At 39.4% G+C, this 11,089-nt stretch overlaps 1 protein-coding gene across 1 annotated transcript; it reads right to left on the reverse strand.

The window, feature by feature from the left end:
- Window positions 1-648: 648 nt before the first annotated feature.
- Window positions 649-4,438, reverse strand: agpat4 (1-acylglycerol-3-phosphate O-acyltransferase 4 (lysophosphatidic acid acyltransferase, delta)). The gene is made up of 9 exons (XM_079560548.1): window positions 4,169-4,438; window positions 3,422-3,599; window positions 3,122-3,291; window positions 2,793-2,954; window positions 2,552-2,705; window positions 2,376-2,478; window positions 1,900-1,975; window positions 1,618-1,816; window positions 649-1,210 (listed from the first exon to the last, which is right to left on the reverse strand). Exons 2-9 carry the CDS (start codon window positions 3,597-3,599, stop codon window positions 1,122-1,124), a joined length of 1,131 nt encoding a protein of 376 aa, XP_079416674.1. The 5' UTR covers window positions 4,169-4,438; the 3' UTR covers window positions 649-1,121.
- Window positions 4,439-11,089: the final 6,651 nt, after the last annotated feature.

Below are 11,089 nucleotides of genomic sequence, written 5' to 3' on the forward strand. Positions count from 1 at the left end.
TTTCGGTGTCGTGGAATGCTACATGCAAAAAAAACTTCACAGCAAGTACCATCTCAAATACTTAATCTTATCACCTCATAAACTATGATCCTCCAGGCCAAGATCAACACTTATGACTGAAATGGGCGTAAAGTTTGTCTAAGCCTGATAAACTCCTAACTTGGATGCATGACTAAAGTGACACTGATTAAAAACATGCCAGAAGTGTTGCCTTGGCACATTCATATATTTTTGAGTAATCTGTAAAAACTCTGATGGCAGCCATTTTAGGGATAGGTTTGCCCGAGTCCTCCTAGGAACGCCCCCACCTCCTGGAGACGCCTCCGAGCATTCGCCACAGAGGGAGCAATTTTATACGAGGCAGTTATTCTAATTTACTGCATTTACAGACCAACAGAAGGTTTCGTCATCATTGTAGTGTGATATAGACTGGTGCTATGTGATTGAAAAAAGCATAATACCCCCTCTTTAAGATTGTGAACAAGCCCAAGCACCACCAGTGGTGCATGTACCACAGTTTGAGAAGCACTGGTATTATATTAACAGCACATTACCCGCATGAGGAAGTTAATTTAAAAATGTAAAGACAGCATAGACACATTTGCTTAAAAGTGCTTTTATGCAAAACATTTTATGCATGTATTTTGTATATTGCCTTTGGAGCCAGTCGGTAAATCCATTTGCATTTAGTTCAGACAACTTACTCCAACACAACATTAACATAACTCTTCCTGGATTGGCAGTAATCATTTTTGGAGAATGTTTGCAGCATATTGTTAGGGCACCCGTCTGAACTGAAAAACAAAGCTATGTCACTAGTCATGATGTATCAAAACAAGCATGTGTTGTGCAGTACACAATACTCCTTATTTCAAACTTTTCAAGTTGAACCAGTTTATTTGGCAGTTTCTGTGTTAAACCTTTGTGGTTTATTATATCAGCAAATCATTGTTTGCAACAAGCTTTAACAATATGCCATGCGCATTTACGCTTTAGCTCAATTTTGATCACACATGCTAAAGCAGGTCTGCACTTGCAGGACCAGCCCGTCCCAGTGAGATGGGAGTGCTACAGTCAACAGTCAAAGTGGCAGCAGCCGCCCGCTGTGGAGTCCAGAGTACTTAGTGGTTGTTTACAGTAACCTTATTTCCGTAGCTCGAGCCTCGATCAATCTCAGTCTGGCCAATCATCCAGCGAGCGCCCACTGACACTGCAAAAGAGGAATTACTGTTAAAAAAAAATCAAAGACAAAATTAAAAAGATAAACATGCCATTACTAGCAGATTTTTTTTTTTTTAATCACTATGGTATTTTATATACTCCGCAACATGGTGATAACTACAGTTCAATTCAAAGGTCTTTGGCCCCAGTAATCTACCTTTATTACAGAGGATTTATCATGCATCATTACATGCTGTTTCAGATAGTATCTTTGTTTTGTTTTCTCATTTATGAGGGGAACTTTTAACAGAACCCAGAGCAGGTCACAGCTACTGACATGCTCCCAAAGCAAACTTACATTGGAGAGGTCAAATCGGCCGCTTTATTAGACAAAATGGAATCAATTAAAGTGGAACGTTATTAAAATGAAGCAGTGGCCTGTGGGTTGATACTAACCTATGATGCAGAGGGCCACTGAAGATACTATTGTTAGCATTGAGCCAGAGCTAATCAGCTGCACAAAAAGCAGGAACAACGGGTAAAGGAGAAGGCTGGACCAGAAGAGCCAGTTGATTAGAGACCAGGGCCGGCGTGGAGGGCTTTTTATTGGCCCCGGGAACCGTCCTGTCTGGGCATAGTGCTCCTGAAAGCTGTCCTATTACAGCAAGAAAGCATGATATACAAATGGATGATACAACAAAATGCTGTAGAATTTATCTTTTAAACACCATGCCTCACCTTTTCCTGGTAGAGTTTATGTAGCCAGGCTGCACATTCAGCCTCACCTTCTGGGACTGTGTCCAGAGGGATTCTTCTGCAAGATGCAGATAATATACAGCTTTACATCATACCAGGAAACCCACATATTAGTCTTAAGATAATGGTCTTTAGCCTACAAGCACCAACATAGGTACCTTTGTTTCGTAATTCTCTAACCATTTTATTATACTGTATATATTTATTTGAAAAGGGACAGTGCGCAATAAACATTTACTGTGCAATTAGTGCTCAAACGTCTGTGGAGTGAATGTATAATTGTCTCATGTAAAGTGTTTTGTGACTATGTGAAAGGTGCTATGTAAATAAAAGTTCTTCTATAGGAAAAAACTGCTTGGCCAAAAGCAGTAGTCTAATAACGCTGGCTGTACTGATCTGAAGTTGATTTTAGAACACAGAATGTTGTGTTATTTGTAAACATATTCAAATGAATTTACCTCACATACAAATCTGCATGGTATTTTCTCCCACTCAAGAGTCCGAGCAAAGTTGGGGATTCATTATTTCTGAAGTTGAGCGTAGAATCATACACAGCAGCAGCTATACAATACATAGATGAACATCAAAACTCTTTTTTCGATTCATATATTCCATACATTATAATAATCCTCACCATTTCCTCTGAGATTCTGGACCGTTACCCAGAATCCTTTGGTGCGAGGCAAAAGATGATACTTGAGTTTTGGGAGGCCTTTGCTCTCGGCCACCTGCATTGAGACCTCGTGCTTCAGTGGCGTGAAACGCGTCCCTTCACAGTGGAGCAAAAACTGCAGGGAACACAGTGAAAACCATGAGTAACTGAGTAACCAGTGTACTTTGCTTAGATTCATCACTTCCTGTTGACAAACACATACCCAAAAGTTTTCTGGATAATCGTGCAGGTTTTGAAGACTCTCTGCGACGGTTTTTCGATCATCCTCCCACTTTCTCTGACAAAAAACTATCTCTAAGAAGTACCACATCCACCCGATGATCGGCACAAACGCCAACTGCTTTTTTGCAAGTACTTTAGAACTCTGGAAAAGGAGTAAAAATACTGAATTGATGCAGAGAACAACACAATGATACCTATTAGGGCTACACAATATAATCCCAAATTATTAATAATTTTCTTCTCTATTTATATTTTGCAGCCCTAATACCCATCTGGTGCAGTTCATTCAGAATCAGAGGTCTATCTTACTCCCAGAACGCCAAATCTCTCGCAGAAGGTCCAACCACACAGGAAGTCAATCTCAAAGTTGTGGTTGAGTACCACGATAGCATTTTCATTTCCATATAACGGGTAGCTCTTGGGGTCTGTGTACAGTGTGCACTCTGTAGCAGACCACCACTCCAGCAACGCGACCATCTCTGAGAAAGGAGAGGGGGACAGAATGGTTATAATGCATGTGTTCTTGTGTACATCATCTTCGAGCCTTGGATTATTTTTTTCAGTTCATATTAGTCATCAAGCAGCTCTAGGTGAAAAGACTGTACTCACGGCTCATTACGCTGTAGCCCAGTCTGACGTTGAGTTTGCGGGCGAGGCGTTTACTGACCAGCCACAAAGGTAAGGTGCACAACTGTAGTATATTTACAATTAAACCACTGACCATGAACACATAGATCATCAGCAAGTGAATCACAAACTGGGACTTCAGCAGCTGCACAAGCCCCATCTGTGAAAAACATAGACATATCAACATTTAATAAGACAAAACCACACATGATGAGGTTAGATTTTTTGTTTTTCATAGGTTTATCCATAGAGTGTGGCAAAGCAAAGCTGATTTGCATTGGTCTCACTGTAACAAGCTGTAAAGGTCGTCTTTGACAAGAATATGAAAGAGCGCATTGAGCTCTTCAACTAACACAGAGGAATGTAGTGTCTCCGCAAACATTTTTTCTTTTTTTTTGATAAAACATTGCTGTCTAACACTAAATGCTTAAATTAGTCATACTTTAACATAGGGCTCATTATTTCCTGAGCAGAAATATTTCACTAGTACAGTACACATCTAGATCTCCTGATTAACATTTGCAATTTATCAAAACAGTCTTAACCCAACTCTTCACAATACAGTATCAAACAAGTTACTGTAGCCAGTAATCTCAGTCACACTCTATGTAATAAGTGACATAATAATTACTCAAACCTGTTTTTCTTGCTACATAAAGCTATATTAAGATTGCACTGCGATCAGTACGCCACATATTAAAATCTCGGAAGTTCATGAAACTTAATTACCTTTGCGCTCAGTTTTCAAACTATTTTCCTGGATAACTCCAACCATGCAGTGATCACTACAGACAATGGTGTCACTACACGCACTCCCTCCGCTACAAGTGCTGCTTTGTATTAATTTTCAGGATGTTTGCATGTCATGTTTGCGCGTAGCTGCCCCTCTGTCTGCTGTCAGTGCTTCCAAACTTCTCTGTACAAATGCACCACACCCATTTACAGCTGCGCCTCGGATGGAGCGCTTCCTTGTAGACACAGGAGCCACACCATAGCCACGCCGTCTCGCTTTTCAAAGATCGTCTATGCACAGTTACCGTATGAAATAGACTATTCAGTAGCGTTTAGTGCAATGCAAACACGGTCGCTTTGAGGACAAGGAAACATCTTCGACATGAAATGCTTCACTGCTCAACATCCTCAACCAGACATATTGGCCACAGAGCAACATTTAACGACTTTAAGTCTCGCACGAAGAGCAAAGCATCTTTCTCTTGTTTGTGAGCTTTGGTGACTCCTTATTTGGTGAAAGGAGATTGGCCCTGAGAGTCAATGCAAGTAAGCTTAATTAAATATGATTTATGGTGCGCTTTCTTAATTCAGTTTATTTTCGTTCAATTAATAAAGTATTGGCAATGTTTAATTATTTTTATAGCAGCAATACAGGAAATATAGTAAATACTTTATTTGCCACTAGATGGCGATAAAGTCGTACCAAAGCAACGCAAGACAACGGTGATTCTCAAACGGCGCGCATAGATCAGATCAGATCAGATCTTGTAGAAGATGGACGGACGGACGGACGGACGGAGGATACACAGACAGATAGATTTGACCCATCCTTCGTTGCTGCTGGTGGAGCCAGGCTGATGGTCAGTAGCTGGCTGGAGGATGCACCTATTGTACATATTTTAGTGGCAGGGGAAATCGGAGTAGGCCTACCTGGCCCCCGTTCAGGGATCGAACCCGGGTTTTTCTGGCACAACCGCTAACCGCTGCGCCACCGCGCACTGTACTCTTGAGTTTTACCAAAGCACCAAACAACCAGGGTTTGGCTTTTCACAGTTCTTAACAGATGGAGATTTTTTTCTTATTATTATTACTGTAAGGTTTTCTCAAAGTGTTCATTCTGTTTCTACAGGGAGCCTAACATAATGACAAATAGAGTAAAATATCAGGTAGGCTAAAGACAGTAGACAATGTCACCTATTTTTATTTTATTTATTTATTTATTTCAAAATGAAGACAAATATAAAAACTATAAACTGAGTTTTGTAATTTCAAGAAAAAGTAAAGTTGGCTAAGGCTTCCTGAGGTGATAAAACAGACACTACAGTAGGCTATAGGATTTGTCAATGATAAACAGGCTTATGCTGCACAGAATGTAGTTATTATTACTGTCCAAAGTAAACACTTGCAGGCTACTTTAAATTCAAACAGAAGTTTCACAGTTTACGGCTTCCTAATGCTTTCAGAGTATAGTTTATAATGCAGTTTCAAATCTACGTGTGGTCGCTACAGTATAGATTATGATCCTAAATATCCATATTGCTGTGCAATTTCTGATTCCACCAGATTGAAGGAGAGCGGGTGTGCTGCACAAGTCTTTTACGTTTGACCCCTGAGTGGAAAAGAGCAGTTGATATGAGGCTTGTGGATGTAAAGATGCTTGTGGGACACCCCACAAGGACTTTCCATGGTCCAACTCACGTCAGCTTTCATTACAGGAGTTTAGTGTTACTATAAGGGTCAGCTCCCAGGGCCTATGGTAAGACTGGCAATTAGGGATTGTACAAGGCTTTAAAGCGGTAAAAATTGCATAGGCTGACATTTTTATATACCCGACTGTTTATTACCTTTATGATCCAAAATGTCATCTGAATGAAATGTTACAAACTGATTGAATGAAGTGGGCTGTTTCTAGTTTTGTGGGGTCCCAGGCAAAATTATTTCCAGAGGCACTTCTTTGCCAATTTACAGATAGACTGGGACAAACCAAGCTACATGTCACTGTGACAGCAGTTACAATGAAAGAAAAGAAGACATAGAAATATTAAACACAACACAAACAGTCAATTAAAATTATTATACTTATTTACATTATTTACAATTTAAAATATCCACAAGCATCACTATGCTCAGAGGACACATTTTTGCTGATGAACTGATTATGTATTAGATTCTGTGTACAAAATAAAGCATTTCTAAAACAGTGTCTGGCTCTAGAGGGGACCCTGAGGCTACATGTTTTTGTGGTAGAGGTTGCCACATCATTCATGGGGAACCTAGGCACATGAGGAGACTCTGCAAACTCCACACAGAAAGGCTCCAGACTCAAAGCTGGGACCAATACTTTGAGTAATGCAGAGCGAGATTTGACTTGCATTTATGCATTTTCTTTGGCTAAACTTTCTCACTTAGGGCTGCTGCACGCTTCACAAACCACACTCTGAATCAGATTCAATAGACTTTAATGAGTGCATGTTGTAATATCATATCATAGGATCATGAGAGACACATGTTCTCAAACAGTTTCTGCAGCACGAGGCTTTGGGACTGTGGAAAAAAGTACAAATCAGAAAAAGTGACAACATAGCCACGGGAAATACATTTTATTTGACACAATGTGTACATTCTGTAAGCCGGTAATAAGCTCCTGATGTAAGTCTTTCTCCACAGAATCATCATTCAGAACTGAAATGTCCCCCATGGATACATCTGAATGGGAATGGGGAGTCACCTGCTCTGCTGTGGGGAGGGGAGGGAGGTCCAGCCTATAGACAAAAAAACAAAACAAAATAATGGCTGACAAGTTGATGTAAAGTTTCGGGAAAAATATAAGGTGGAATATTCTGTTCAATCATGTTATGTAATTGCATGACCTCGTGACGTCCTGACTGACAGTGGGGGAGTTTGCAGAAGGTCATATCTGCAGATGCTTTCGTTGTCAGCCGTGAGAAGGTTCATCAAAGCAAAGAAAAGTGACCTGTTGAGAGCGCGCAAAGAAATAATGCTTATCTTAATTATTTGTGGAAAAGTACATGATGTTCCACACACTTAAATATGATCCAAGGAGGGAAAAAAAATCAATCCAGCAGAAAGTCAAGCCTATGGACCGAGAGCTTTCATTCAAGGACGCCCGTTTTTTGTTTATTATTTATTTACTATTATACTTCAAAGCAGGACGTAAATACTACATAAATAATGAACCTGATAATAATAAATCCAATTATTATAATAGTTGAAGTAGTATTTCCACTTTCAGGTTTTGTTGGATTTCATGCTGAAAAAGTGATCATGAGTGGGAAAGGAGGTGCTCTATGAGAACGTTCACCTTCTATCCATTTCATCAATTCATCATATGTGGCATACTGTAAGGGCAATGACCACTTAGTCACAGGACCCATACTGTGACATGCAACAGACTACTATTTTCTCCATATGCTGGGGAAAAAAAAGATTTTTCATGCTTTTGTGGCCTTCGAAGAACGTTGACAGACGTACAGGTCAATCTAAGGTTCAAGTCTAGCACAATTTCTTAATTTTTCATTTTGACAGAAAACACTCAACGCTTTGTCGGGAGCACTGAAGTGAAGTTAACAAATGACTTGAGCCACGTGTTCTGTTAAAGCAACTTCAATAGACATGCTAGCATTTTTATTCTTAACTTTGTACATTCATCATGGTTCGGTGATGCAGATTTATTTACCAAACCTCCCAGGTATCATTTTAGAAATACTGGTCCACATTTTCCACTGTTCCTGTGATTGGAAAACAACCAGAGAAGGAAGTGAGTGAGGGGTATCTTTAAACACTCAGCATGTGTACTTTCATGATGATGTTCCATTACAGCAGAGCACAACACGGCTGAAAAACCCATCAGACGAGAAATGGATATGAGCTGATCACTTGTTTCCACTGGTTAAAGAGGAAGGGCACCCTGAAGTACTGTGGTCCCTCTCATCCTCTCAGGCCCATGTACGGGTTCATTTTCTGCAGATGAGTTTTGAACTGTTATTCAATTCAATTTTTTTTTATTATATTGGGGCCTTGTTTGGCCAGATGCATTTCCTCCATTAGATGACATTTGGGACATGTTTACTTACAAAGTTGAGTCCTGGTGTTTTGTGTGTGACCATTTTCTTTTCCCTCTTTCTCCCCCCCTGGAATAACATTATCTTTAAAGGTACACTGCGTAACATTTTGGACTATACTGTTGCCGGCAAAACAAAAGCATGCTCTTAATGACCAGCTCAACACAGAAAATGCTGTTAGTGCAGTGTGTAATAAAAGAATGGACTTGGATGAGAACCTAACCTGTTTAAAATCTCAAATTCTACTGCCTTTCGTCACATCTCCATGGAGACGAGCTGGAGACGTACCCACTCCCAGTAAAGTTTACAGTCATATCTTAGGAGAGCTGAGTCTCATAAATGTTTGTTTGTACATTTATGAGGTATTTTTCAATGAGGAAAATATCTGTCATAAAATAAATGCTTGTATTTCAATTTTATTTATTGGGTAAAATTCTACGTGGTGTGGCTTTAAGATAAAAACATATATAACATGTATGGTCGACTTCACAGGCACCGCAATGACCTGGATTGCCCAAAGCTGAATGTTGAGGACATAAGCCGGTGTGTTTGCAGACGTTATATCTTACCTCAAGCCTCTATAATTCAGTCACTGAGCTTTATCGATTTTAGGACTAGAGACAGGCACTGGGATTATGTCCTTTTATGTTTTTGCATAGAGGTTTTAATCCATTCATGTGAAGAGCTAAAACAACTTTTACATCAGGTAAAATGTTTCAACATGACAAATGTATAGAATATTTTATTATAACATAATACCCTCAGAAATAAAATATTAAACAAAAATCCGCACATATACAATTAGACAAAATGCTACATTTGATGATTTTATTCAGTGCATACAGTACAATTAGATTTTTTAGCCTACATAAATCTGTGCCTCTCAGCACTCAGGCCTCCACTCGAACAGCAGCGAGAGTAAACTGCTGATGACACATAAAGATCTTCCAAGAAATCACCACAAATGTTTGGACGGGTGAAGGATTTGATCTCTGTTCTCTGCTCAACACTGGCAAACTCGTAGCCCTTTCATTAACACAGTGATTCTGCACAGAGTTATTATTTCAGGTGCTGGTAACGTGACGTCTGGCCAGCAAACAAAAAAAAAAGTGTTTATGTGGATCCTAAAGTTTTGACTCCTTTGGCCACACTTGCTCTGTCGTCCTCTGGCCCCTCAGTGCATATATATGTGGAGCGAATGACTCATGCGTTTAGCTACATTCGCTGTGCTTCTCATGCAGCAGAAAATTGTGTTTCCCATATTCGAGGTATGCACATGAGGTCATCCATTTCCTGATTTAAACTGACATCCTAAAGGTTTCAGTTTCAGTTTGTTTGCCATGGCTGTCCAGTGTAACAGGTGCAATTGTATGTACAGCGTCGCTCGAGACTTGCCTTGAAAACAGGGCCATTTTATTTGAGGCTGTTTGATCCAAGATGAGGGTTGCAAACACTTGTGATTTGCCAAAAGAGAAAGCCAACAATACGTTATTTATTTAATTGACTCAAATGATTCATTATGACCTTGGTGATAGTGTTGGTGTGTAACAGTGAAAGTAGAGTGATAGTAGTGGCGACAGCAGCATATTGTCAATGGCAGCTTGACACTTCCTCTGAAGTCAGCCTGGAAAGATTTATTCTGGGTGAAGACTTAACAAACTGATTGAAAGAGACACTATGCATCTGCTCCTTGTTTCACACCGATGGCCTTTTGAAACGATGGGGACCAGCAGTACTAGACTTCTAGGAACAAGTCAATAACATTTATTCATCATATATATATATACAGTATATTGTTTTCAATTTACAGTTTTGATGTAGGATTGTTGGGTTAAATGTGTTTTTAAACCAATGGAATAGATATGGTCAAAAGCAGTTGTGGAAACATACACAAATAAGAGGTACAAATTATATGTACTTTTACTTTACTTAAGTTAATTTTTTGATGAATACTTTTTACTTTTACTTCACCACATTTTAGAGCCTGTATCTGTACTTTCTACTCCACTACATTTTTAAATTGGGTAAAAAGTAAAAAGTGTTTTATTTTCAAAGTGACCTCTCCACGATGAACTGGTTTAGTCCCAGTTTAGACTTGGTTTAGTGGTTTACTCCTGTTTAGATCTGGTTTAATTCCTGTTTTTGACCTGGTTTAGTTCCTGTTTTTGAGTTAGTGGTTTACTTGTTTACACCTGGTTTGATTCAATGATTTAAAAAATCCTCTTAAATACTTTTACTTTTTACTTATAAAGTAAAAATAATTATCAGATACTTTTTCTTTTACTAAGTAAATTTTTGGTCCTGTATCTGTACTTTTACTTAAGTAAGAATATTGAGTACTTCTTCCACCACTGGTCAAAAGAAAGTTAAGCAAAAAGCACCCACAGACTAATAAGTCCTGGGCACAAGTGAAAAGTGGGTTAGTCCTGCAGACTGCTGGTACCTCTGTTTTTGGGAGCAGTGAGTGTGAACCCCTGACGGCTGGCACAACACGGATTTAGGATATTTTCCCTATGACTGCACCAATGTGTGCCCTGAAATAAATGACTAACTTTATTTCACATGACAGATCCACTTCGCTGCTAACACTCACAGGACATGCGGTCATTTAGCTCATTTTGATTGTAGTACAAAGGCTTACAGAAGGTTTGCACTTTCCAAGTCCATAGAGATGTTACATTGTCATTTTTAACACAATAAACTGCTTGATTTTATTTGAATGTAACTTTTTGTCCCTTGAGCTTTATTAGACGTGACAGTTATGCAGAGTTGGGGCAGTGAAAAGTGACACCGAGACCCAGCATACGTGCTGCAGCCTTAACCGCTAGGCAGAGCC

Source organism: Gobius niger (genome assembly GCF_951799975.1).
Source record: "Gobius niger genome assembly, chromosome: 7".
In the NCBI taxonomy this organism is placed as follows: Eukaryota; Metazoa; Chordata; class Actinopteri; order Gobiiformes; family Gobiidae; genus Gobius; species Gobius niger.